The sequence below is a fragment of the Lagenorhynchus albirostris genome, chromosome 15, assembly GCF_949774975.1.
Source record: "Lagenorhynchus albirostris chromosome 15, mLagAlb1.1, whole genome shotgun sequence".
Lineage (NCBI taxonomy): Eukaryota > Metazoa > Chordata > Mammalia > Artiodactyla > Delphinidae > Lagenorhynchus > Lagenorhynchus albirostris.
In genome coordinates, this window is record NC_083109.1 from 84162277 (window position 1) to 84189160 (window position 26884).

The window sequence follows — 26884 nt, forward strand, 5'->3', positions numbered from 1 at the left end:
TTTCCCCCCATTTGCAGGGATTTCTTAGAATCTCTGTCCTCTCATCTCTTGGTATAGTTCTCATTTGGTTAGATCTGTTGGATGAGCTGCGTCTTTCTCTTCTTGGAGATTTCCTTCCTGCAGTTTTTCTCCTTCCTTCTCTGGTCTGGTTTGCCTGGTGGCTGGGCCTGTTCAGACTCACTGTCCCTCTGTGCTGTGTTGCATCTCCTGTTTCCTGATTCTCATTCCTTCCTCTTTCCTGCTTTCCTTGTTTTGGTGGAGCATATCTTGCAGTAGCATTCTGTGAAAGGATACACAGAAGGCAATTTTTTTTGAGGCCTAGTATACCTGAAAATGCCTTTATTTTGCCTTCAGGCTTGACGGGCACCTTGGAAATCAGTTGAGGAACTGCAACATCACCTTCTGAATTCCAGTGCGGCTTCTGAGGGTGTGATGTTATCTTGATTCTTGATCTTTGCACGTGAACTTTTTGTCTTCCCTTTTACAAACGCCTAAAATCTTCTAGAACCACGGAATAGTTATAGAGCATTGGCTCTGAAATTCTTACACATGCTCTTCCACTTGCCACATGGCCTTGGACATGTTACCTAACTCTGTAAGCTTCAGTTTTTTCTTTTGTAAAATGAGTAATAGTGCTTACCTTTTACATTTTAAATGCAGACTTTTTGAATTACTATTAATTTTATTGGTATTTTATGGTTTGCTTCTCACCATTTTTGCTATTCTTTCTAGCGCCTCTATTAGATAGTGGATCTCCTAGAACGATCACCTACTTTTCTTCTACTTTTTTTGCTATTTTCCATCTCTTTGTTTCTTCTGCTTTCTAGATGGTCTCAATTGTGTCTTCTAACTGTGCAGTTTGATTTTTTAATTAAGTTGTCATATTTTTAATACCTAGGAGCTCTGTCTTATAACCTGGATGCTCCTCTCTTTTTTTAAAATATTCGTTTATTTTTATTTTTGGCTGCGTTGGGTCTTTGTTGCTGCCCGTGGGCTTTGCGGGCTTTCTCTAGTTGTGGCGAGCGGGGCTACTCTTTGTTGCGGTGCGCGGGCTTCTCATTGTAGCGGCTTCTCTTGTTTCAGAGCACGGGCTCTAGGCGCGCGGGATTCAGTAGTTGTGGCGCACGGGCTTCGTTGCACCGTAGCATGTGGGATCTTCCCGGACGAGGACCAGGGATTGAACCCGTGTTCCCTGCATTGGCAGGCGGATTATTAACCACTGTGCCACTAGGCAAGTCCTTTTATTTTTTCAATCGCACCCTGTTCTTGTTTCATGGATACATTAGTTCTCATCACTTGCAGGATATTAATTATATTTTTTTCTGGAGTTTTCTTCTCTCAGGCATGGTCTCTGTTCCTCTGGGTCTTTTCTGTTCATTTGTCTTTCACGTTGGAGACTCTGCAGGTGTCTGGCTGGTTCTCTGATGTCTCTTCATATTTAAGAAAGAGGCGCTAACAGGCTGATGAGACTGGGATCCAAGGGGGGGACTTGTTGACCATTGTGGAAGTTTCTGACAGTGTCTGTAGGTCTTCCTTTCTGTCTTCCTCAGTCTCCCAGGCTGGAGTCCTGTTAACAGCCTCCAGGGAGTTTAAACTTGGCCGCCCCTCTTCCAAGAGCTGAGTGTACCTCTTAAGGATGAGGATTTGTACTCAGATCCCATTTTCACTTTGGTCCCCACACCAGCCCTGAGAATCCAGCCTAAGACCCTCAAGGGTTCCATTCATGCGCAGAAATGTTTCCTTTTAAAACCGTGTTACTGCCATTTTTGTGAGTGTTCTGACACCTGGGGAAGGATTTTTTTCTTTTCTTTCCTTTTTTGGCATGCGGGATCTTAGTTCCCCAACCAGGGATCGAACCGGTGCCCCCTGCCGTGGATGCGTGGAGTCTAAACCACTGGACCGCCAGGGAAGTCCTCTGGGAAGGGATTTGTCCTACTAGATCTCAGTGCCCTGGGAGCCGTCTGCCTCTCCTCCCCTGGCCCTGTGCCGGAGAGACCTGGTTCCTCTCTGTCTCCGCCTTCCCACTAGGACACTGCCCTGTTTTGGGCCCCTAGTTCCTAGAAGGCCCTCCCTCCATCCCTATCTCTACTTCCTCTAGGCCAGGACCTCCTTTAGGGGGAAGAGAAATCAATGGGGAAATCCTCTGTCATTGCTTTAGAATTGGGAAAGTCTGGAGCCCTGGGGCGAGGCCGGGGTGGATGCATTTGCATATCATTGGCAAGGCTGAGGCCTTGACCGCTCTGGGCTGCCTTGGGATCCCCTTTATTTAGATTTGAGCACCTACTTTGTGGTCTGGGTGTCTGGTGGGAGCAAGGCAAAGTCCTAGCCTACAGGGGGCCCAGATTCTGGGCTGGGGGAGGGGCTGGAGTTAAACCCAGATCGCCCTTCTCTTGCTGTGACCCCTGCTGGGGAGGAGCTGGGAGGTCTGGGCGGCTAAAAGGTGCCTGCTGGGATCCAGCCGTCTTGGGGTGAGGGCTGGCTTCAGCGGGAGGGGAGGGAGGCTGGAGGTAACACTTAGCCTGGATGAAGGAGCTGGAGGAGTAAAGCCCCTCGGGCCAGCCCTCGGGCCCAGCTGGACCCCTCCCCTCGTAGGTGGGCGGGGCAGGTCAATCTGGCCTGGTGGCTTCTGAGCCTCTGCTTAGCTCAGAGGAAGAACCTCTGCAGCTCAAGATTCTCAGCCACGTGTACCGCACGGATGGGAGCTTGGGGACGTTGGCAGTGGCCACAGGTCCTGTGGCCCAGTCACAGCACCAAGAATGTGCGAAGTAAGCCCCCCACCCTCTAGCTCTGTCCCTCAGCCTTGCTGGTCTGTCTTCTTGTGTCACCTTCCTCGGGGAGAGGGGAGTGCCATGGGGAGAGGGGAGTGCCATGAAGCGGAGGACACAGGCACGGCCCCAGGCACAGTTTCTTTCCTTTCTTGTCTGCCCTTCATTTTACTTTATTTTTAAAGGTGAGAGCTTTATTTTATTATTCTTATTTTTGTTGGCCACACCTTGCAGCTTGCGGGATCTCAGTTCCCCCACCAGGGACTGAACCTGGGTCACGGCAGTGAAAGCCCGGAATCCTAACCACTAGACCACCAGCGAACTCCCGATTTTACTTGAGAGGAAAGTAAGGCTCAGAGAGGTTGTGTCACCTCCCCAAGGTCACACAGCCAGGAAGTGTGGGATCTAGGGGCCAGACCTGAGCTCTCTGGCGAGAAAGCCAGGGGCTGGGGAGAGATGGGGTATGAATGAGAATTTTTCTTTCTCTTTTCCTTTCTGGGCTCATTTTTATTTATTTACTTGTTTTTGTTTTTGCAAATTTTATCAATGTGAGAGTTCCATGAAAATTACTCATGCTTGTGTTCAGATTGGCCTCCCTCTGCGCTCAGTTTTTTAAAGGATATTTTTTTATTGGGGCTTAAAGGACACACAGAAGTAAGCAGAGATCATAAACGTACAGTTTGGTTATTTTTTCCACAAACGGAATCAACCAGGTTAAGAAGGAAACCCAGGTGCCCTGTTCTGTCACCCTGTCCCAAGGTGACCCCAACCTGGTTTAAATCACCTGCTTTGAATTGTCTGTTGGTGCCCCTTCACGTTTGTGGAAGCATATAGTGTGTTCTCTTGGGTGTGAGTTTGTGAGATTTATCCTGCCCTGGTCGCTGTAGTGCCTTCTCCTTGCTGAAGGGGTTGCCTCCTGTGAGAACGTAACAATTTGTTTATCCAGCTCTTGTTGGACATTTGGGTTATTTTCCAGTTCTGGCGATTACTGGTGAGAAGATCTTTGAATTCCAATTTGCGATCTTTCTACGCAGACCTGCGAGGGCATTGCTGGGTCAGAAAGGTTTCTAGATTCTGCCAAACTCTTTGAGAATGGTTGTACTAACGTATGCTCCCTCTGGCCATGTATTAATATTGTCCATTTTTCCTTTTTGACACGTTAACCCTTCTGGTGGGTGTGCAGAACTTTTCATTCGCATTTCCTCCATGGTTTATGAGGCTGAGTACCTTGTCATGGATTTACTGGACACTTGGACGTCCTTATTTGCCACTCTCCTGTTGCATCTTGCCTGTTTTTACATCGTGGTGTCTGCCTTTTGCTTGTTGATTCTCAGGCGTTCTTTATATATTTTGGATACGAGCTCTTCAGTGGGGCACAGATCTTTCTCCACGAGGTGGCTCACATTTCCATTCTCCTAATGGCGTCATGTGATGAATAGACATTCCTAATGTTCATGTACTTCAGTATATCAGTCTTATCTTTATGGTCAGTGCTTTTTTTTTTTTTTTTATGGTCAGTGCTTTCTAATGTGGTCTTTAAGAAAGCTTTGGCTGCCCTTGGGTCGCGAAGGAATTTTCCAGTGTTTTCTTCTAGAAGCTTTTGCCTTTTGCCTTTCTGCAGTGCACCTGGAAGGGATTTTTAGGTATGGTGTGAAGTAGGGGGTCAAGATTCATGGCTTTTCCCATATGGGTGTCCAAGTGGACCAGCAGTGTTTATTGAAAAGACCATCCTTTTTCTACCCTGTGCAGTGGTGGGCCTGTTTCCGAACCGTCCTGTCGCCATAGGCCTTTTCGTGTACCCATGTGCCGGTATCACACCAGCTGCATTACTGGTATTTGATAGCCTAAGTCTTCCCACGTTATTCTTGATCTTGAAGGTTGCCCTGGCTATTCTTGATTTTCTGTGTTTCTATATAACTGTTTCTTTTAACTAGTACAATACATGTAAGTTTGCCACTGTAACCATTTTTACGTGTACAGTTCAGTGGCATAAAGTACATTGACATTATCAGTCAAGTCACCACCATTAACAGTCACCACCGTCATCTCCAGAACATTTCCATCCTCCGAACTGAAACTCTGTCCCCATGAAGCACTAACCTCCATCCCCCTCCCCCAGCCCCCACCCTCTACTTCCTGTCTCTATGACTCTGGCTCCTCCAGGGACCTCCTAGAAGTACCATCATAACAATATTTGACCTGTGTCTGGCTTACTTTGCTTAGCATCCTGTCTTCAGGGTTCATCCTTGTTGGGTCAGGGGTCAGAATGTCCTTTCTTTTTAAGGCTGAATGATATTTCATAGCATAAAGATAGACCACATTTTGTTTATCCAGTGGACCCTTGGGTTGCTTGTATCTTTTCGCTGTTGTGAATGGGAATAACGCTGCTATGAACATGGGTGTGCAAAAATCTCGTCTATTTTTCACCCGACTTTCAATTCCTATGTAACTTTTAGAGACAGTTTGTCAATTTTCACAGCCCCTCCCCCTCCCCCAACCTTTGCCCCTACTGGGGTTTGGATTGGGATTGCATTAAATCTCTCCATCATTTGGCTGCAGCGAGCATCCTAAGAAGTACATCTTTGCCCACAAAGGTGATTTCCTTGAGGGGGACCCGCAGAAGTGGGTCTGGGCTTTGCCAGCCTGCTGACTTGCTTTCCAAAAGCTGGGATGGGTTGGCTGTGTCCTCACCCTCCCTCTGCTGCTCCACAGACCCCCCCCCCCCAGCCCACAATCAAACTAAAAATATGCTGATTTGATAGATGAAAATGACGTCATCCTGTCTCGGTACTTGTTTGCGATACTAACTTTTTCCTGAATTCGGTCATCATTTACTGTTCTTCATTTGTGAATTGCCTGGGATTCTGATTGAACGATAAGGCTCTTTCTTTAGGAGACAGGGCATTAACCCCTGCTCTGGCTTAGATATTACAGAAATCTTGGGATGGATGGGAGTCTGAAGGTCATTTTATCCAGAGGGTCCTCGGACTATTTTCAGTGGCTGTCATAGAAACGCCAAGTCACATGTCTGTGCTCTGGGCTAGAATGGGCTCTTTTCTTGGGTGATAACCCTGATCTGCTCATGCTGATGAGATGCTCTGATAGCCTTTGGTGGCTTCTTAAGGAATGCAGTTCCTTTGCGAGGCCAAAACGTTTTCAAATAGGAAGGGAAAACACATTTGTCTCTTGTTTGGTTGTGGAGGGGTCTTCGGGAGTGAAGAGATGAAAACAGGGTCTCGAGTCCAGGTGCTGTGACTGAGTGAAAAAGTGTAGTTCTGGAGTCAGAGCCTCAGTTTCCTCATCCGTAAAATGGACAAGAATCTCTCCCTCCCAGAGTTGATGGTGGGGGTGGGTAGTTTGTGGGGAGGGTGGCATGGGGGTGGTTGGATTAGAGACAGCATGAAGTGAAGCCTTGAAGCCCTACGCTGGCTGTGAAGTAGGGCCCAGGAAAGGCTCCTCTTCGTCCTTCATCCAGTTCTAACTGATCGTGACCTTGCCCATCCCTCCCACCCATAAATATTAATCGAGCACCTACTGTGTACAGTGTAGGTACACAGGGGGGCACTGGGAATGGTGTAAACCTACACTGTAAGGCAGGGGTCTGCAAACTGCCTCTGAATCTGGCCCATCTCCTGTTTTTTGTAAATAAAGTTTCACTGGGACAAAGCGCAGTAGTTTTAAGTATTGTCAGGCAGGCAAGAAGAATCTTGCCTACTCCTGTTCCAGTGGGTGGAGAGGGACAATAAGCAAGGAACTACAATAAAGGAGGAGCTAATGTGTATATGGTCTGATAAGTGGTGATAAGCACGGTGGAAAAAAGTCAGGAAAGGGGGTGGGGGTGGGGCAGGTTACAGTTTATGGGGCCCTGGTGACGGAAGGCCACATTCGTTCCCTGTCACCTGGGCTGCAAGAGAAGGGAGTGAGGTATATACAGACGGGAGTATACAGATAACTTGCAGTATCTGGAGGGAGGAATGGATTCCAGGCTGAGGTGCAAAGGCCCTGGGGTGCAGCCCGTGGGGCTGTGCTGTCCCATATTCCCTCCCGAGCCTGTGATAAAGTCCTGTGAGTCCTTCATTGTTTACCAGACCTTTGTACCCACCATGATCTCATCCAAGTCCCCCTCCCCTCTCCCACCAGCGAGGACTTCAGGTATCTATTATATAGGCAGTTTCTAGAAGGAGCCCAGTGACTCCATCCATTACAGAGGCAAGGTTCCACTGACCGGCTAAGGTGGCCTCACCGTTGCCCTCTCTAGGGACCAGCAGGTGAGCGTTGTGCAGCCCCCTGTGGGGTTCATCCGGAAGGGCCTCATTCCCCAGCCCCCAGCACCTGGGAGCCCTGCCTGAGCAGTGAGGGGAGGAAGGAAGGAAGCAAACACCTTTTCAGGATTCGAGTTCTGCCTCCTGGTGACCTTGGCCAGCCTGGGAGTCGGCAGAGCCCTGAAGCCCTTCCTGTGTTCTCAGTGTGGCTGAAGGAGGTGGCGATGGCTGAGAACAGGCTGGCCTGCACCCCGAAACTCATGGCTCTCTGCTGTGTTCCTGAGATGCAGTGCATGGGGTGGGAGGGCCTGGGATGTTGGCGGGTCCCAGCTTGGGAGGGCCTGTTAGCTCAGTCCTGGAGGGGCACAGGCGGGGTGGGGGGGTGCCAAGGCTGGGTGGAGTGGGGGGGCCCATGCCCAGCTCCCTGCTGCTTCCATTCCCAGAGGGACCTGGACCTCTCCCCCGGGCAGGGGCAGGGGCACGGGCACGTTGCCCCATAGCCAGGCCTCCGGACCTCCTTTCTTGCCCCGGGGGCATCCTTCCTCTCTCACTGGGACCGGAGAAGGGGAAAACCATTTTCCAAGCACCTTCGAGGGCCAGGCCCTGTGTGAGGGGGTTCCCTCACTCAGGGTCCGAGGGACAGTGGCCGGTGTGGAGCCAAGGGCCTGGCGTGCTGGGATTCCTGAGCTGAGGCCTTGCTGTGCAGTGTGCTTGTAGCACCAGCTGAGCGACTTGGTTGCCCCGGCCCGGTGATGCCAGACAGTCTCTCTGAGCCTCAGTTTCTTAGTCTGTAAAATGGGGGTAACAGGATTCCTCCACTCTTGTGGGCTGTGGGAGGGTGAGCCAGGACGGGAAGGTGCCAGCCTGGAAACCTCTGGGCCCTGGGGCGCCCTGGGCAGCGAGGTCAGGGAGAGATGCAGTGTTGGATTCAGACGCAGAGAGAGGAGCTTACGTGGTTTTTTTTTTTTTTTTTTTTTTTTAAATTGAGGTGAAATTCACACAACGCGCAATGAATTATCTGAAAGCATGCCTTTCCGTGGTAGTTAGTGCATTCATCACGGGCAACCACCAGCTCTCTCTAGTGTCAGAATTAAAAGTTTTATTTTAAGGAAGGACAGATGGAATTTGGGTAGAGGTGATAGTCCCACTTGGACCCTGACCTGGAGCAGTTGCTGGGCTTCTTCAACCCCCAGGTCACGTAGCTATAAAGAAGGAGGCCCTTCATGAAGGCGTTTCAGGGACGTGGGTTCATTTAATCTGTGTCCACCTGGAGGGGAGAGATTGCTGTTCTCCTACTCTTCAGCCTGGGGCAGTGCAGTAACTCAGACTCAGGGAGCCGTGGGCGTTGGGGCCAGGGTTTGATTTCCACTGTCCCCTGGGGACCCCCGCCTCTGTCGCACCTCTGTCCATGGTGGGGGCCTGGCCTGTCAGAGGTCCCGTCCCTGCCCTGCTCCGGTTTCCAGCAGGGAGGAGCCTTCCATCCAGACTGTGGCTAAATTAAGTCTAAATTAATTAAAATTTAATAAGATTGAAGATGCGGCTCCTCAGTCTCACCAGCCCCACGTTTCAAGTGCCCCGTGGCTCCTGGAGTGTCCAGCGAATATCTGGAACAGGTGTCTTTGATTCACCAGGTTTTGGTCTGTCCAGGATGGCGGGCAGGCCCGTGGGAACGTTTTCCCACGGGGGATCCTGGTGGCCCTCGAGTGGCTACCCTGTAGGAGGGGTGTGGGCTGCACGGCTGGGCTCCGGGTCAGCCCTGGCTCTGCCCCTGGGCCAGGGCTGTGTGGCTTTGGGATTGTCCTCTGTGCCCCATGAAAGGCCTGTGGGAAGATTCCGTGAGCGTCTCCGTGTGAAGCCCGGTGTCTGTTGAAGTTGGGTTAGGTCCCCCTTTCTAATTATGAACAGTGGTACTTTATTACGGGTTCATTGTGTGCTCTAGGCTTGGACAGTCGTGGAGTGAGATACTCGCGTGGGTGGGCAGGTGGCATGGAGGCCTCTGGTCACCAGGGGGCGGCCTGGGACCAGGGAAGGAGGGCCAGGCCTTGACCTCAGTCTGTGTTGAGAGGGATGGAGACCTCTCCCACCCCAGGCTGTGCTGGAGGACTTCCAGCCAAGTCTAGGGAAAGGCGGTGGGCTCTGGCTGGACTGTCACTGCCCCCCAGAGCCCGGAGGCCTCCACCCTTCTCTGTGAACCCAGGAGGCCACCGCTGTGTCCCCAGGGGTGGGTGTGAGTGGAGGATGTGTCCCTAGACCCTGAGGAGAGCTCCAGGGGTGGCGGGGGGGATGCGGGGGTGTGGAGCTCAGAAGCAGTCCGGAGATGCCGGTGGGGCGGGGTCGGGGGGTCAGCTGCTTGTCTTCCACCCTAGGGGGACCAGGCAGGACAGCGGGAGTGGCACATGCGTCCTCAGGTGTCAGGAGCTGTGCTTGCCTTCTCTCCTCATCCTAACATGTGTCCATCTGCTTTTGCCCTGAGAGGAGCAGACACAGTGCAGTCACTTAGGCCAAGAGCTGATGCCTGCTGTGTTCCAGGCCCTGGGCACGTCGGGGGAGGCCGACTCCGCTCCTGGGGGACACAGGTCTACATTTCCACGTCGTCCTGGGTGGAGGGATTCTCTGAGGCCCAGGGAAGGCCCCGAGGTGGGAATGAGCGGAGGGGCCGGGGGAGGGAGTCCCAGCAACAGGGGGTTTATCATCTCATGCGCCTGAGCCCGGCCCCTCCGCTGCCTCAGGAGCGTCATCGGGGGAGCGGGTGGGGACAGTGAAGTGTGCAAATAAACGCCACTGTCCTGGGCCTGGCGGCGAGGGGGGCTGGCGCGCCCGGTTAACGGAGCTGCACACCGCTGCTCTGGGAGGGCCCGGGCCTGCCCGCCGGGCCCGGGGGAGGGAGTTCGGGCACCGTTGAGCCCCGTGGCAGGCGGGAGCTGTTGGCAGCATCCGGACCTGGGGTGCCGCTGGGCGGGTTTCACAAGCCCGGGCAGGGGCAGGCCCAGGGCAGGAAGAGCCCGCGGCTGATGTAAGCCCTTGCGCAAACCCCTGGCTGCCGCTTCCGGAGCCGGCCACCCGCCGCCCGCAGAGGAGGAAGCCTGGGGCCTGGCGGCCCGGAGGCCCCGCTGCCCGGGCTGGGGCTGCATGGGCCGACTGACCGGCCACCATGGCCCTGGGTCCCGAGGGCTTGGCGCTGGAGTCCGGTGAGGGGGCTGGTGGGGATGGGATGGGATGGGGGGCCCGGACGTGGGGTGGTGGTGATGCCACGTGGTGCCAGGTGTCCTCCCATCGCTCCGCCTGATGCCGGCCCCACTCTGGGCGACGGGGAGGAGGCCCTGCCCTTGTGTGCGCCCTGAAGGGCCTGGGGGGACGTTTGGGCCTCCTGTGCCCCCGGGGAGGTGGTGAGGGCGGGTCTGTAGGCCCTGCGTGGAGGGGGGACTCAGAGGGTGTGGGTGGGCGTCGGCGAGCCCCCTGAGGGCCGGGCTGGGGTCCCCTGGGCACCCGAGTCACACGTTGTCTGTGACCCCCTGCAGCCTGTCACTCTGGGCCGCTGCAAACGGCACCTGCGTCACAGGGGCTTAGAGAGGTTACCTGAGGGGCACCCGGGGAGCTCTTACCTCGGTGGCCCGAGCTGGTGCCTTCCAGTGAACGGGCGCTGCTGCCGTTTATTGTGATTATTATTGTTAAATGCGAGCTTCTTCCTTCACTGCGATTCTCAAGGGAGGCGTTATTATTATCCCCATTTTGCTGACAAGCAAACAAGAGGCCAGGGAAGGGGAGCCCCCCCCCGCCGCCCAGGTCTCCTAGGCCTCCCCCGGCCTGTGAGCTGGGGGCCTGCCAGCGTCTTGCCCTGAAGGACGGGCACGTGGAGCTTAGGGGCAGCACCCCTGGATGGCAGGAGGGAGGACACACCCCTGCGGTGGGGGCCTGGCCACATGGGGCGTGGCTGGGGCGGGTGCGGCTTCTACCCAGGCCTTAGCCGGTTGTCCTTCCTGGCATCAGTGGGCCCCCACGCCCCCATGTGAGGGACCCCAGTAGGAGGAGCTCTGCTCTCTGAAGGGACAGGCCTCCCTTGTCCACTGCTCTCATTCATTCCCTGATTCACTTGCTAATTCCCTGGAGTTCTGGGACAGGCTGCTGGGCTGCATCCAGAGCCCCTGGTCACAGCGGTGGGATCAGGCACTTCCCGTCTCTGAGCCTCAGCTTCCTCATCCGTTAAATGGGCACATGGTTCCTCCCGCAAAGGGTTGGCTGAGGGGTTGGTCCGGGCCTGTCCAGGGCTGCCTTGGGGTCCTTGGAGGCCATTCTCCAGCTCTCAGAACCTGAGCCCCCTTCCACCTCGTCACTCTGTGGCCTCCGGAGGCCCCTGCCCCGCACCGAGCCTCAGCTTTCGGGTGCAGGTGGGAAGAACCATACCCCCTCTGGTCTGGGGATGGTAACGCCCTTCTGCCAGTGTCGGGTGCCCTGGAGGCATCTGGGCTCTTACTGGGAGGTTTTCTCAAGCCCTGAGTCTGGCTGAGTTGACTCAGGGTGGTCCTGAGTCCAAGGGGCTGGGGTGGGGCTGGGCGGAGGAGGTTTGATTGGTCTCCCTGCCAGTGTCAGCCTCGAGAAGCAGGGAGAGGCGGGGATCTCTGGGCGGCGGGCTGGGCGGCGGTGGCCTGGTGGCTGCCTGACAGCCCCCCTTCTTTCTGCAGGCGAGGCCTTCTTGGGCAGCTTTGTGGCCAGCGGGATGGGGCCCTCGGCCTCATCCCATGGGAGCCCGGTGCCCCTGCCCTCTGACCTCTCCTTCCGCTCCCCCACCCCCAGCAACCTGCCCATGGTGCAGCTGTGGGCCGCCCATGCCCACGAAGGTAAGGAGCGAGCCAGGCGGGCGGGCCGAGGGCGCTGGGCCGCTGTCCCCAGCACTTCTCAAGTCTGCCGCCTCCCCTCTGTCTCCACGGCCACTCCTCCATGCGGTGGCCTGCGGGGCCCAGCTCTGGTCATCCAGCCTCCCTGCTGTTCTTCAGATGCTCAGCGCTCCCTCTTGGCGCTGTCCCAGGGCCTTTACACGTGCTGTTCCCTCCACTTGCAGCCCCGCACCGCAGCTCACTGGCTATCTCCTGTTCCTCCTCCAGGGCTTGGCTCAAACACGCCCCCCACCCCACCCCGGTTCCACCTCCCACTTGTGATGACACATTCTTCTGTGTGCTTTTTCATGAGATACCTGTTTCCCCGCCAGTGAGCTCTGAGGGCAGGGTCTAGTTTGTTCTGCTGCCTGCTGTCTCCTCAATGCACAGTCAGCTCGTCAGTGATTGTCATTGTGGGAGCAGTGGGACCAGGTGCCATTGGGCTCTCTTGTTGCTGTTCTGCGGTGACGCCCCTAACTGTGGGGAGGTCTGCCGACTTGGCTTCCTGCCAGCCCAGAGCAAATCCTGGGCCTCCGTGGAGCCTCAGTTTCCCCTCTGTCAGTGAAGGAATGGGCCTGGGGGACTCTGAGTTCATCCTCCACCTTGGGCTCCGGTGGAGTTTAGATGCTGGGTGCTCGCTCGCTCCTGCTGCCTCCTGGGTGCCCTGGGGTGCTCCCGGGTCGGGCGCCTGTTGCAGGTTCAGGCTCTCCTGGGCCTTTCGCCGCCCGCTGTCTCCCTACTTCCTTCTCTGTACCAGTTGTCACCGAGTGCTTCCGTCCTTGTCCTGACTTGTGTGTGCCCCGCACGGAGGGGCGATCCTGCCTCTAGGTCTGGGATGGCGGGCAGTCCTTCCGGGCTGGGGTCCCATCTGAGCCTCCCGTTTCCACCAGCCCAGAGCGGGGGTGCTCGAGGGGCCTGAAGGGCAGAGGCTGCCTCTGGTGCCCGTGTGGCATCAGCCTGACTCCCTTTTCTCCTTTGCCGGCAGATACCGGTAATGATAGTAATGATAGCAAACGATGCAGTGTCCTTCCTATGCGCAAAGAACTGCATACTTGAGCTCACTTTACCCTCAGAACAGGCCATGAGGAGGGACCATTATGCCCATCTTACAGATGGGAAGGCAGTGGGAACCAGTGCCTACCTGGGAGTGTTGTTTCAGTGATGAAGCGAGATAACGTCTATCAGGTGTTCCTTATCGTCTTGTGATGGTTGTTAATGTAATTGTCCTGTGGGGCTGTGGGTGAAGATGTGCGCCCAGTGTGGCCAGGGACGGGTCCTGCATCTCTGGCCTCAGAGGGAGTGACTGGGGGGCATGGGGGACCCAAGTCCCTCAGGGATGGATCACCAGTGGGTCTGAGGTCCTGTAGGACCCACCGCCCAGGAGGAGAGGCAGGATCCTCCTCCATTGCCCCGGCACCTGCTCACCTGTCTGGCCTTCCTGGCCCTGGTGAATGGCTCTTGGGCCTCCATTCCTTGTGTACTCTTTCAGGCCTCTTGTTTCTTTCTCTGTGGCCTCCGTTTCCTGTCTTCTGCACCCTGTAAGGCCCTGGTTCTGGGGCATCACTGGTGGGGTGGAGGGGGTTGTGGGAGGTTAGGAGGACCCCTGGCAGGAGGAATTCTTTCCTAGAAGCACCTGCCTGGGAGACCCAGCAGCTGGAGATGCTGGGTAGGCTGAAGTTCAGAGGAGGCAAGAGACCTGCTTGGCGTCACACAGCAGAGAAGTTAAGCCAGTAAACCACTCAACTGGGTCCATGTTGGGCTGAGGTTAAGAGTTCTGGTGACCTCAGTTCAGAGCTAGGCTCCTCTGCTGGGGGACCTCGGGCAAGTGGGCCTCTCTGAGCCTCAGTTTTCTCATCTGTAAAACGGGGATATTAAGAGTATTTGCCTCACAGGTTATTTTCCTTTGAAATTTAAATAACAAAGGCAAAGCAGTTGAAAGGGTTTGGTCTGTGATTAGAACTGCCATCTATCTTCATCATCCTCATTGCCCTGCGCTGGGTCCAATTTGATTCTCTTCCTGGGGGATTGGAGAGCCCTCGCCCCTGGGGGCTGCCGGGGACTGGAGTGCCAGGATTGGGAGGGGGCAATCCTTGCTGTGGGAGCTGGTGGTAGACCTCAGGGCTCCCAGCACCAGGGGGCTGACAGCCAAGACACGTTATTTCCAAGAAGCAGAGAGGGTGGAAGTAAGCTCCCGGTGGGAGGCATGAGGTGTCCCAGCTGGCTTCTTTTCTCTCTTGCAGGCTTCTCCCACCTGCCCAGCGGGCTGTACCCATCCTACCTCCACCTGAACCACCTGGAGCCCCCCAGCAGCGGGAGCCCCCTCCTCAGCCAGCTGGGCCAGCCCAGCATTTTCGATACCCAGAAAGGTCAGAGGGCAGGAGTGGGGAGACTGGGGGGAGCTGCGGAATGAGGTTGGGAGGGACCACTACCCAGTACTCCAGGCAGCATCTCAGCTGTGTTTCCCGAGACCCCAGCCCCCAAGGGCCCCCACAGGCTTTCTGGGCCCACCCATAGCCTCCTGGAACCTTCTAGTTGTCCGGCCCTCATCTAATCCTGTTGGGCCCTCTGGGCAGCTCTTAATTCTGGCCTCTCCCCCTTAAACAGATGAGAAAACTGAGGCTCAGAAAGGTTAGTAGGTGGCCAGGGCGGGGTTTCAGCTTGGTTTTATCCATTTCCAGAGCCTGCCCTCTCCTGGGGCTGCGCTGTGCATGGCCCTCCTCCTTGCCCTGGGGTCTAGGGCACCCTTTGGGGCCTCCCTTCCCTCTCCCCCGGCAGAGGGGGCACTCGCTCACGGGCTGCGCTCTTTTCTTTTCTGCAGACGGCTTCTACCTGCCCGCCCCTGGAGCTCCGGGTGCCCTGCACTCCCATGCGCCCTCCTCCAGGACCCCAGGCGGCCACTCGTCGGGCGCCTCGACCAAAGGCTCTTCTCGGGAAGGTCCAGCCAAGGACCGGATGGGCCGCGGCGGGGAGCCGCCCCCACTGTTCGGCAAGAAGGACCCGCGGGCCCGCGAAGAGGCAGCGGGGCCCCGCGGCGTGGTGGACCTGACCCAAGAGGCGCGGGCGGAGGGCCGCCAGGACCGCGGGCCCCCGCGCCTCCCGGAGCGCCTGTCGCCCTTCCTGGCCGAGCCCGGGCCCCCGCGGGCACCGGGCACGGCCACCACCGAGTCCAAGGGCAAGAACCCGCCGCCGCTGCCACCACCGGCGCTGAGCCTCTGCAATGGCGCGGGGGACGCGGGTCTCCCCGCACTGGTGGCCGAGGCGGCCCGCGGCTCTAAGGAGACTGCGCGCCAGGACGAGAGCGCACGGCTGCGGCGCGCAGAGGCCCTGCTGCCGGGGCCTTGCCCCTGCCCCTCGCCGCTCCCGCCGCCGCCCGTAAGCAAGGGCCCGCCTGCGCCCCCCGCCGCCTCCGGGGCCTTCGCCGCACCGCAGCCCGCCCCCGCCGGCGTCTACACCATCTTCCCCGTGGCGGCCGCGCGTGAGGCGGGCCGTGAGCACCGTGTGGTGGCGCCCACCTTCGTGCCTTCCGTGGAGGCCTTTGACGAGCGCCCAGGGCCCATCCAGATCGCGTCGCAGGCGCGTGACGCCCGGACCCGGGAGCGCGAGGCGGGCAGGCCCGGCGTCCTGCAGGCCCCGCCCGGCTCTCCAAGGCCGCCCCCGGACCGACCCGAGAGCCTCCGCGAGAAGAGCTCCGTGATCCGCTCGCTCAAGCGGCCGCCGCCCGCCGAGGCCCCACCGGCGCGGGCCGCGCGCTCCTCCCCGGACCCCCGGGCCTACCTCCCCGCCAAGGAGCTGCTCAAGCCCGAGGCCGAGCCCCGGCCGTGCGAGCGCGCCCCGCGCGGCCCCGCTGTCGCCTCCGCCTCCCAGCAGGCAGCCAAGCTTTTCGGCCTAGAGCCAGGGCGGCCGCCCCCGCCCGCCGGCCCTGAGCACAAATGGAAACCCTTCGAGCTGGGCAACTTCGCCACGACGCAGATGGCCGTGCTGGCCGCGCAGCACCACCACGCCAGCCGTGCCGAGGAGGAGGCTGCCGCTGCCGCCGCCTCCAAGAAGGCCTACCTGGACCCCGGGGGCGCGTTGCCCCGCGCCGGGGCCACCTGCGCCAGGCCGGGCGCCGACCTGCACGCCGCGGCCCACGGGCCGGGAGAGGCCTCGGCCATGCAGAGCCTCATCAAATACAGCGGCAGCTTTGCCCGTGAGGCCGTGGCCGTGCGTCCCGGCGGCTGTGGGAAGAAGAGCCCCTTCGGAGGCCTGGGCACCATGAAGCCCGAGCCCGCTCCCACGGCTGCCCCACGCGCCCAGGCCCGCCTCCCGCACCCCGCGGGCCCTGCAGCGGCTGGGGGCCGGCAGCTGAAGCGGGACCCGGAGAGGCCCGAGAGCGCCAAGGCCTTCGGACGCGAGGGCTCCGGTGCCCAGGGTGAGGCAGAGGTGCGACACCCACCCGTGGGCATTGCGGTGGCCGTGGCCCGGCAGAAGGACAGTGGCAGTGGCCGGCTGGTGCCTGGGCTGGCGGACCAGGAGCGTTCCCTGTCTCTGAGCAACGTCAAAGGTGGGTCCCGGGTCCCACCCCCACCCCTCACCTTTTCTTCCCCCTTCACCTCCCCACCTTTGCTCACTGCTTCTACCTGCCTTCTGCACCCCTCTCTCCCACCTTCCTGGTACTGTTTGTCCTTTATCCCCCTTGTGGGCCATGGCTGCTGTTTAAAATTTATTGCTTTTTTGTTACACGTAGAAAAATGTGTAAAATGCAGGAGAGGAGAAAGAAGAAAAGGGACCATTAGATTTTTTCCACCACCCTGAACACTTGGAGCTCTTTCCGCAGATGCATTTTCCCGTTTGATCTGCAGAGCCTCCAGTGCACTGTGATCTCGGGCCTTGTGTTTTTCCCTTGTGGGTGGGCTCTTGCTTTTGCCAACTTTTTATAAGTATCATTTTTAATGGTCTTCGGTGTTTTGTCCAGAGCGTGCACCGTAGCTCAGTTAGCCGTTCCCTCGTGGCATTTTAGTTTTCCCTTCTCTGATGTTTTTGTGTTTAGGAAGTTACTTTGAATACTTTCATGCATTGCGGCCTCACTGATACTTTGAGTCATTTTCTAAGAATAGATTCCTACGAATAAATTAGCCTTAAGCTTTCATTTCCAGGTCCTTGAGGGAGGTAACCGTGCCTTACTTAACCTAGTTCAGCGTTCCCAGTACCTGGCGCATAGTAGGTGTTTGGTAAGTGAGTGAATGAGTGACTGAGTGTGACGGATGGCAACTAGGGCCTCGGCATTCCTGTGGTCTCGACATTGAATGCCTTTGTGACTTCTTAGGTAGGTAGAGAGTTTATATGCTTGTTTGCAGTCTGTTTTGTTTTAGACTCCTCAGAATCGTGTTTTAACGTTACTAAAGAAAACCCAAACAATCGTCGTTAAGTTCAGTAGGGAGGAATGGTGTGTTTTAACTATTAGTAAAGTTGAATATCTTTCCAGAACTCGGTTGATTGGTTACATTTCCGTTTGTCCCTGGCATATTTTGCCATTGGACTCCTTCCTGAGATTTTGGAGAGTTGCTGTTTGCGGCATTTTGGTTGGAACTCTGGACTTGGGCTGCCCAGAGAGAGCCCAGGATTGAGCCAAGGGCCTCACCTGTGGGTCAGGCCCTGAGGCTGCCCCGCTGCACCAGGCCGTGGTCAGTGTGTTGAGGTGTGGGGTGTTGGCAGGCTGGGGTAAGGGCCCCGGAAGGAAGGCTGTGTCCCGCTGCCTCTAGCTCATGTGACTTTTTAACAGTCGGCCTGGGTTTCCTCCCCGAGTCTCTGTCCCCGCCCCCAGTTCGCTCCCAGACGCACCAGCTGCAAGCTCAGGCTTGGCTCACATCGCGGCCCCGTGCGACCGGCTTCCCTGCGCCTCCTAGATTCTCCAAGATACACAGGCATCTTGGGTGCACGTCCCCTGTGTCCCCGTCCCTCCCTGAGCCTGGCCCTCCTGCGCCCGCCTGCACTGACTCCTGCCTGGGCTTCAGCGTCCGTCCACAGTGAGCGGCCAGTGCTGCGTCCTGTCACAGCTGCTTCCTAGACCCGTAGCCCCAGCCCTGCTCTCCCAGAGGAAGCCTGGTAAGGCTCTAGGCTGCCCTGGGTCTCGCCCGGTCACTGCCCATCTGAATGTACCGCGGCTGCAGAGGCTCAGAGCAAGTGATGTCCTAGGGAATGTTTGTTGAACTGAGCCCACTGTTCCGTGTGGAGCCCCCCTGGAGCCAAGGGAGGCCCGTCCTCGGACCCCAGGGGCTCACAGGAGGCCCTGCCTTAGTCTGGGATTCAAAGCCTGGGCATTGGCCCTTGGCTAGGAGGTGGCCGGCTGGGTGGTGGAGAAGCCCGCTCACTAGGTTGGCAAAAGATCTTTTGGGGTCCTTTTTTTAGAAGAATGCTCGTGTGACACGATATGACACCCCAGTTAGGACTCACGGTCCCCAGAACTCATCCTGGTGCCCAGAGTACCTGGCCGTGCCCAAGGGACCTGTGTCCATGGGGTTGTGAGTGTGTGGGGGAGAATGTGTATGAGGGAGTGTGTGTGAGAGAGTGCAGGTGAGAATGTGTGTGTGTGAGCGTGTATGTGTGTGCAAGTGTCTGGGCGGGGGGAGGGGAGAGAGAGAGAGGATGGGGCAGTTTGGGATGAGACCTTCAGGAATTCTTGGGCTGAGACTGCCTTTCTGTTTGCCGGTGACCAGTGGAAAGTGAGTGGAGTCTTACTCGCCTTAAAAAAAAAATGCCTGTGAGAAGTGGAGATTTTTCCCCAATCTGGACGACCCTGGGGGAGGGGAGAAGTTGGCATTACCCCAGCTGAGTGGTTGTTGCCAGCCCCGGGGCTCCTGGGTTTCCCGACTTCCCGGCTCCTACTTTGTGGAGTGAGCGCTCTGCCTGTCAGTGAGTTCACATCCAGGCTCTGCCCTTTGCAGCTGCGTGACCTTGAACCTGAGGCCTGAGTCCTCTGGCCCCTGGTGTCCCCATTTACTACGTGGCGCTAGGGAGGGCCTCCTCGTTCCCTGACGCCAGGTGGGCCGAGGCGCTCGTAGTAGGTGCTTCGTAAACAGGCCTTCCTTTTCTCTGTTCCCATTCAGGGCCTCAAGGGCTCAGAGCTTCTGCCATGAGCCCGAGATCCTTTTATGGGAAATGCCCCGAGGGCTCACCCAGGGTCTGGTCTGGCTACAGGGGTCTTGCACCCTGAGATGGATGAAGGACGGGCTTCACGTACACCTGTGAACCCCAGACAGCAGTGCCCGCGCCGAGAGGCCAGCAGACCAGCACCTTCCCTGCCGTGTAGCAGGGGGCCGTGCGCAGGCAGCCCCACGTAGCCCCGGCCACCAGCTCCTCCTGGTGGATCTCTTATTCTCCCAGCTTCACAGATGGGAGAGCAGGGCCTGTGGAGGTGAGGTGACTCGCCCTGGGTCACCTGGCTACAAGAGGCGGGCTGAACTTGAACCCTTAAGCCCAGACCTGTGCCTCCCATCTCTTTGTCTTACCCGTTATCCCCTCTATGGTGGAGTCGAATTGGGGACCAAATCTGGGGGGCTCTGATGGTGCCCCCACCCCGCCCTGCTGCCCATCATACCGGGCAGAGCTGGGGTTGCATCGGGTGTAAGCGGTGGTATTGACCCCCAGACTCTGGAAAGCACAGAATTGGCCGGAGTTGGTGGTCGCCATATCTGCAGAAATGCTCAGATGGAGTCCGGGAGGGAGTTGCCATGGGAACCAGGCCTTAGCCTGAGCCTCTGCCGTTACGGCCGGATTAGAGCATGTGACCCACGGAGGGGCTGTCAGTGCTGGGGACGTGGGCCCTGGGGCAGGGCTGCAGATGGGTGATGGCAGTAGTGCTGCTGTTTCACCAGTGCCCACCCTGTGCGGGCTCTGTGTGTGGAGGGGTTGTGCACCCTGGTGGTCAGGAAGACCCGGTCAGACCGCGATGCTAGCCTGATGCCTCCTTGTCAGTCAGTGGTGTGACCTGGGTAGCTAACCTTCCTGTGCCTCAGTTTCCTCATCTGGGATGGGCTGAGGGCTGGAACCCCCCTCCTGGGTTGATGACCCCTGAATGAGCGTGTGTGTGGAGAGGGCCCTGGGCCCTGCAGGGCACACAGGCGGCTTTGAAATGTTGGACGTCTCCAGAGCTCGTGCCTCGAGGGTTGGGGTGAAGGGGTCCTGGGTGTGTGGGACCTCGGAGCAGCTGACCCTCTGCCCCACACGCCTCCCTGCTGGAGGAGCTGGTCCCTTGCCATCCTGGAGCTCAGCACAGAGAGGCGACGGGCCCTTTGGTTCGCTTGTCCACAGGGGGCTGGAGGGAGGTTGGTTTTCAAAGCCTCAGTCAGATCATGTCTCATCCCTGCTCACAGCTTCCTCTGGCTTTCTCCTTTTACCTTGAACAGAATCTCAGCCATATTCCCTTCCACGGCCTGTACCCCGCTCTTCACCTGCACCCTCTCTTCCGTATTACTCTCTTCAACCACCGTGGCCCCCTTGGCACGCTCCTGCCTCAGGGACTTTGCACCTGCCGTTTGTTCTGTCTGCATAGCTCACTGTTCCTCTAGCTATCCTCATGAATTCATTCATTCACTTCCCACGTATTTGCTGAGCAGCTTCCTCTGTGTCAGGCATTGTGCAGGAGAGAGGTAGACAGCCAGGAGTGTGACTGCTGAAACCAGAGCAATGCACAGTCTGAGGAGGAGACAGACGGTGAACAACCAACAAGCAAAACAGCTGTGTGTTGTGCTCAGTGCTGTGAGGGAGACAAATAAGGGAGCGTGAGAGAGGAGAGGTGGTCTGGGAGGGCTTCCTGGAGGAGGTAGCATATGAGCTGAGCTCTTTCTGGGGAGGCTGAGTAGTACAGAGGAAGGGCACTCTGGGTGGAGGGAATAGCGTGTGTGGCCCTGAGTGTGACTGGAGGGCAGAGAGGCTGGGGGTACACTGGAGGGGACAGCTGGGCAGCATGAGTCAGGCCCAGGGGCTTGGTTCCATGGGGCTGGCCCTCCGTAGGAGGGACAGGTGTGAGCAGGGATTAGAGGGAGCAGGTTGGAGCAGGAGGATGAGGGTGGTGCCCCGGGGCGAGGTGGTGGAGGGCATGTCACATTTCTTTGGAGATCAACTGTATTTGGAGGGAGGGGTCTGGGGCTCTGGCGTGAGTGACCCTGGGGGTGGAGGGTGCCCCCAGGTGGGCGGGCCTGCATACAGGTTCCTGGTGCAGGTGGCACCTGGGGTGGGAAGCCCCTGAGGGCCTGTGTGGCGACAGCCAGGGCAGTGGAGAGGCATCAGGCCTGAGGACAGAGGTCTTGGGGGCAGGCCACACTGCAGACGCCTGTCCCTTCTGGGGGCACCAGGAGCTCTGTGCCAAAGCCTGTCTGCCACCCCGGCGTGGCCAGTGGGCGGGAGGGTCTTCGGGGTTTCTGCGGGCCTGGGAGGCCATCCCTGCAGGAGAAGGAAGCTCAGACACATGCTCTGGTTTCCCAGTCCAGCTGAAGGACGCTGGATGGCCCTGCCTGAAAGCCCGGGATGGGAGGGGGGCCCACAAGCAGGGGCCCTTCCAGTCCTTCATAGAGGGGGTGGGCGGGCTCAGGGTCCCCTTGGATTTGGGAACCACATTGACACTGGAGGCCGGGACGCCCTCACTGGGTCTCAGCCCGAGTTGGCGCGGGCTTGTTCTCCCACCTCCCGCCTTTCCCCTCTGCTTCCTGCACTTCCTGCCATGTGCTGGAACAGTCGTGGGGACCGGGCGTTGGCACAAGAGTCGGCTCAGGGCTTGCATGGGGTGACTTAACGGATCGCCTGGGACGCACCTGTGTGACCCATGGGGACCAGGTCGGCAAGAAGACTCCTTTGCCCACTCCCACTCCTGCCCTGACGGTGCCCCAACTCGCTGGCTTTTCTCTGCTTAACCGCACACGCTGCTTCCTTGTCGCTCCAGTGGCTTCTGGAACTTGCAGACCCGCCCCCGGTGGCCCCTGGCCCATCTCCAGCTGCCTCTCGGGATGCGACCCTCCCTGATTCAGGCTGCCTGCCCCCCCCCCCCACCCTGTGTGCGTGGTCCATCGGGCACGTGGGCTTGTGTGGCTGCCCCTCCCCGTGGGCTTCTCTTCTTTGTTCTGGGGCTGTGGGTTTCCACCTTCCCGAAGGGGAAGGAGAAGCCCCTGCATCCCTGAGCCTCTCCTGGGGGCTCTGTTCTTCCGGAGCTCCTGGTGATGGGGGTGCAGGAGGGGAGAAACGATGGGGAGATGCTCGACGGCCGCATTCCAAGCTGGGTCCCCGCCCACGAGGACCATGAATGTGGGGACTGCTGGGGGGCCCCGGCAAGGTGGCCCTGGACGCTTGTCTCCAGCAGGGTGATAACCGATAAGGTCCGGGGCCCTGGGGGCGGCCTCCTCCCCGGGCGTACCTCCCGAGACCTGGGTGGGAGGACACTAGCCCAGCATGACTGACCCTAGAGAAGGAGTTAGTCCAGCCTCGGCGGTTTAGAAGAGTCTCAGCTGCCAGCTGAGTGGCTTCTGCCGCTGGTGATAGCGCCCGCCTCCTGGGCCCTAGCCGGCCCGGGGCGGCCACACGCGTGCTGGCTTCCGTTGTATGGAGTAGAAAACGTCCAGGAAGAGTGGGGCAGGTGGGGCGAGGAGGGCTGGACCCTGGGTGCCCTCCACGAGCTCCTGCCCCTGCAGAACTGGCCGGGACTTGAGGACCTGCCTTCTCTGCTCTGGGGAAGGCGGGGAGCTCACGGAAGGTGCAGCTGGACCAGCCATGGGTCGAGGGACGTCCCCTGGGCACCAGGACAAGGGTGGGTGAGCCGGATGGCAGCCCGCATATCCTCCACTCGCCCACACACACATAGCGTTCTCTGGTTTCACTTTTCCGTCTTGATTTTGAAAAGATCAGCCACAGGTCTGCAGCAGACAGAACCATGACGGGCCCTCGGGGGAGGCTGATTTCCCGTGGCCCGGGCCTCGCTGTGCTTCTGAATAGCGACCGCTTTTTTGGGTTGTGGTTTCCCCTCCATCCTAACCTCGCCCAGAACCTGCCTTTCCGGTGATAAAGTAGTAAAACCGTGTCAGCGAATGCCACTCGGTTCATACTGTGTTGTTACTCGATCTGTGTTACGATGTTTTACTGCAATATCCCGGTTACCTGTGCGAGTTCCAGGTAGGCTCTTTGAGGGGCGATGGAGGGATGTTTCTGGGAACGGAGGGCGTCCGGCCAGGGTGAGGGAACCGCTCAGATGCTGAGGGCTTGTTGGGGCCCTGAGTGGGCCTCACTTCCTGCCTGTCCCCCCGACCCAGGGCACAGCCGAGCCGACGAGGACTGTGGAGATGAGCGGGCCAGGCACCGGGAGGAGCGGCTGCTTGGGGCGCGGCTGGACCGGGACCAGGAGAAGCTGCTCAGGTGAGGGCCTGGGGCAGCCCGGGAGGGCCTGGGAGCCCCAAGGCAAGGGTGGATGACCCTACCTGGCTGCGGGGTGGTCCTGAGAGTGTGGGACACCCTCCCGAGGAAGGCCCCGGGGGCCCTTTGCCGAGCCCCAGCTGGCTCTTCTGTCCACCGGGTGCAGAGTCGGCCCAGCAGTAGCCTGGTGTCCCCCGGTGACTTGGGGCGGTACCCCTTCTCTCCCACCCGCCCCTGGGGCCGTCCGGCCTGTCCCTGACGCCCCTGTTCGCTTCCAGAGAAAGTAAGGAGCTGGCTGACCTGGCCCGCCTGCACCCCACCAGCTGTGCTGCTAACGGCCTGAACCCCAACCTCATGGTGACCGGGGGCCCGGCACTGGCAGGTTCCGGTCGCTGGTCCGCTGACCCTGCGGCCCACCTGGCCACGCACCCCTGGCTGCCCCGCTCGGGCAGCACGTCCATGTGGCTCGCTGGACACCCCTACGGTGAGCGGGAGGGCGACGGTGGGCCGGGATGGGGAGGCCTGACGTGCTGGTGCAGGGACAGTACCCCTTCTCTCTTCCCCGTAGTTCAGCTCCCTCACTGCCCAAGCAGGGCCATTATTAACGGCGCCAGCATTGTGGGCCCTTGGCCAAGCCTGTTCGTGGACAGTGCCCAGAGCGGGAGGCTGGGCGCGCGTTCACAGCCCTTACCCTCGGCTTCCTGCTCGGAGGCCCAGGAAGTGGAGGATGGGGGAGTAGGCTGGGCCTGGGTCCTCAGCACTGACTCGGGCATGGGTCTCTCCTAGGCTTGGGCCCCCCTTCTCTTCACCAGGGCATGGCGCCTGCCTTTCCACCCGGCCTGGGGGGCTCCCTGCCGTCGGCCTACCAGTTCGTCAGGGACCCCCAGTCGGGCCAGCTGGTGGTCATTCCCAGTGAGCACTTGCCTCACTTTGGTAAGTGGCCTTCCACAGTGAGACTGTCCCAAATGCCGTGGGAGGAGGACTGTCCTCCTGTGGCAGGGGGTGTCCGCCCAGCAGAATAGGGTGGCTGTGTCCTAAAGCCACAGGGGTCCTTGTTTTGATGAGTTCCTACCCAGAAAGCCCATGTGGAGAACCAAAGCAGGGCTGCCCTGGTGGGAGGCCTGGACCCTCTGCCTTGGTGCCCCCGTTCCTCAGGAATCCACTTAGCAGACCACTGGGTATAGTAGGAGAAGGTGTGGAGTCCCCATGTTGGCCCCGGGCCTGGGATGTGGCTGCCCCTGGCAAAGGGAGGAGGACAGGCTTCTCCGTCCCCAGGAAGCAACTGGAGGCCCAGCTGAGCCCAGCTCTGCCTCAGCTTCCCCATCTGTAAAATGGGGTGGTGGGCACCAGGCGGTAGGTGCAGCCTCACTGTCTTCTTGCCCCCAGCGGAGCTGATGGAGCGGGCCGCGGTGCCACCCCTTTGGCCGGCCCTGTACCCACCAGGCCGCAGCTCCCTGCACCACGCCCAGCAGCTGCAGCTCTTCTCCCAGCAGCACTTCCTGCGGCAGCAGGAATTCCTGTACCTGCAGCAGCAGGCGGCCCAGGCCCTGGAACTGCAGAGAAGCGCCCAGCTGGTGGTGAGTTGGGGTGGGCGTGGTTCAGGAGGGCCATGGGGGCACTGGAGACCCTTGCCGGAGCTCCTCTCTTGTTGGCGAGGCAGAGGGGTCAACCAGCAGAAAGTCCAGTTCTGGACTGTGAGTCAGAAAAAATGAGAGAGGCTGGTGGTCAGGGGGGCCTCCTGGAGGAGGTGGCGTCTGCCCAGAGACCTGAAGAAGTTAGTTGTGGAGGAGCCCTCTGGGCAGAGGGGATGGTGTGAGCAAGGCTGAGAGGTGGACAGAGCCTGGCAAGGGGTGGGTGCAGGTAGCAATGGGGAAGCCAGGGCGGGAGAGGTGGCCCTGTGGACTGGAGATGTTTGCATGGGAACTGAAGGGATCCCTGTGTTCTCCCGCTGTTTCCTAAGCCCTGCCTGGCCCGGCTGGGTGCCTGATGGCCCTGGGCTCCCCTCTCGGGCCGGGGCTGGCCTCCACCCATGTTGCCTGATCACGTAAGATGGGCGACACTTGGTGTCGCCACCGTGTGGGTGGACTCCCTAAAGCTCACAGCCCTCCTGCCTCCTTGAAGGTGTTCCTGGACATTTGTCCTCTGCTTGGCCTTGCCCCTCCCTTCTTGTGCAGCAGCTGCTCTGGAGGAGTCAACCGAGGTGACACAGGCAGCAAATGGGGCCCTGGGTTTGAACCTTAGTTCTGCCATGCCTGGCTGTGTGCCCTCCAGCAAGTGAATTCACCTCTCTGGGTTTCAAGTTTCCTCCTGTGGAAGTGGAGTTGCTAGTAATTTCTGTGTCATCGGGCTGTTCAATGAGATTTAACAGCCGTGACAGTGGCTGGGGCACGGAGCCTTTCCTCCCCGTGTGATCGTGCGCTGACCGCCTGGCCCCTGGTGAGCACGGGCGAAGTTCGTGAGCCTTCCTCAAGCCATCAAAGACCGGGAAAGGCTCCCCCCGCCCACCTTTTGAGGTGTTTTGAGACCCGGGTGTGATAAGGCAGGAGAGTGCCCACAGGTAGTGAGTTCTCCGTGCAGGTAGCTGTCCTAGTGTCATGAAAGAGCCTCCCACCTCCACCGGCCCCCCGCGCCCTGACCGTGAGGGTCCCAGAGGGGCCTGGGTCTAGACCGGAGGGCCCCCTAGCCCCGTCTGCTGGAATTCTACAAGGAACGCTGTGCTTGTTATTTGTACTGTGACGGAATGTCAGTCTCGGGCTGGGGGCGTTGGCGGCCTGCAGCCCCAGACCCTGCCTGAGGTTCTCTGTGTGTCGCGGGGACCCCGGGGACAGGGCAGGTGGTGGGTGATGGGTCCTACCGCGCTGACCCTGCCTGCCGGCCCCCCCCCCAGCAGGAGCGGCTAAAGGCCCAGGAGCAGCGGGCGGAGATGGAGGAGAAGGTGAGCAAGCGGAGCCTGGACGCCGCGGGCAAGGGTGGCCTGGGCGCCTCGGGCCCCGGGCTGCTGCCTCGGAAGCCCCCTGGCCTGGCCGCTGGCCCTGCGGGCACTTACGGCAAGGCCATGAGTCCACCGCCATCTCCCCGCGCTTCCCCTGTGGCTGCCCTGAAGGCCAAGGTCATCCAGAAGCTGGAGGACGTGTCCAAGCCGTCCACCTACGCCTACCCCGCCACGCCCAGCTCCCACCCCACTAGCCCGCCGCCTGCCTCCCCGCCGCCCACCCCTGGCATCACCCGCAAGGAGGAGGCCCCCGAGAACGTCGTCGAGAAGAAGGACTTAGAATTGGAGAAGGGAGCCCCCAGCCCCTTCCAGGCCTTGTTCTCAGGTAGGAGCTGGTGAAACATCCCCATATGGTCATTCACTCATTCATTCCTTCAACCTGTCAATCCTTCTTTCTGTGTTGAGCACCTACCGTGTACCTGGCTCACCGCTGGGCTCTGGAATGAATGCCCTAGGACGCAGCTGGCCGTCATCTCTCTCTAGCCTTCCCTCAGTGGTAGGGTCAGGGGAAATGGGTGTAATGTTAGAAGTAGGTTCTAAGTTCAGGAGGGCCTGTCTGAGCATGAAACAGTAAGACCTGTAGGATATTTAGCACCATAGCTGGCCCATAACAGGTGCTGT

At 58.8% G+C, this 26884-nt stretch overlaps 1 protein-coding gene across 11 annotated transcripts in view; it reads left to right on the forward strand.

Annotated features, from left to right (window-relative positions):
* TNRC18 (trinucleotide repeat containing 18) overlaps window positions 1-26884 on the forward strand; it is an 83486-nt gene that overhangs the window by 10036 nt on the left and 46566 nt on the right. For 4 of the 11 annotated variants that reach the window (XM_060122871.1, XM_060122872.1, XM_060122870.1 and 1 more), the window contains 8 exons: window positions 11707-11862; window positions 14139-14264; window positions 14717-16441; window positions 23172-23274; window positions 23550-23755; window positions 24058-24204; window positions 24658-24848; window positions 26159-26588. In XM_060122871.1, the coding sequence (XP_059978854.1) occupies window positions 11707-11862; window positions 14139-14264; window positions 14717-16441; window positions 23172-23274; window positions 23550-23755; window positions 24058-24204; window positions 24658-24848; window positions 26159-26588 (3084 nt within the window). Of the gene's footprint in view, window positions 1-10066; window positions 10216-11706; window positions 11863-14138; window positions 14265-14716; window positions 16442-23171; window positions 23275-23549; window positions 23756-24057; window positions 24205-24657; window positions 24849-26158; window positions 26589-26884 lie in introns of those variants that run through there. The other 7 variants (XM_060122878.1, XM_060122879.1, XM_060122876.1 and 4 more) reach the window with 7 other exon arrangements.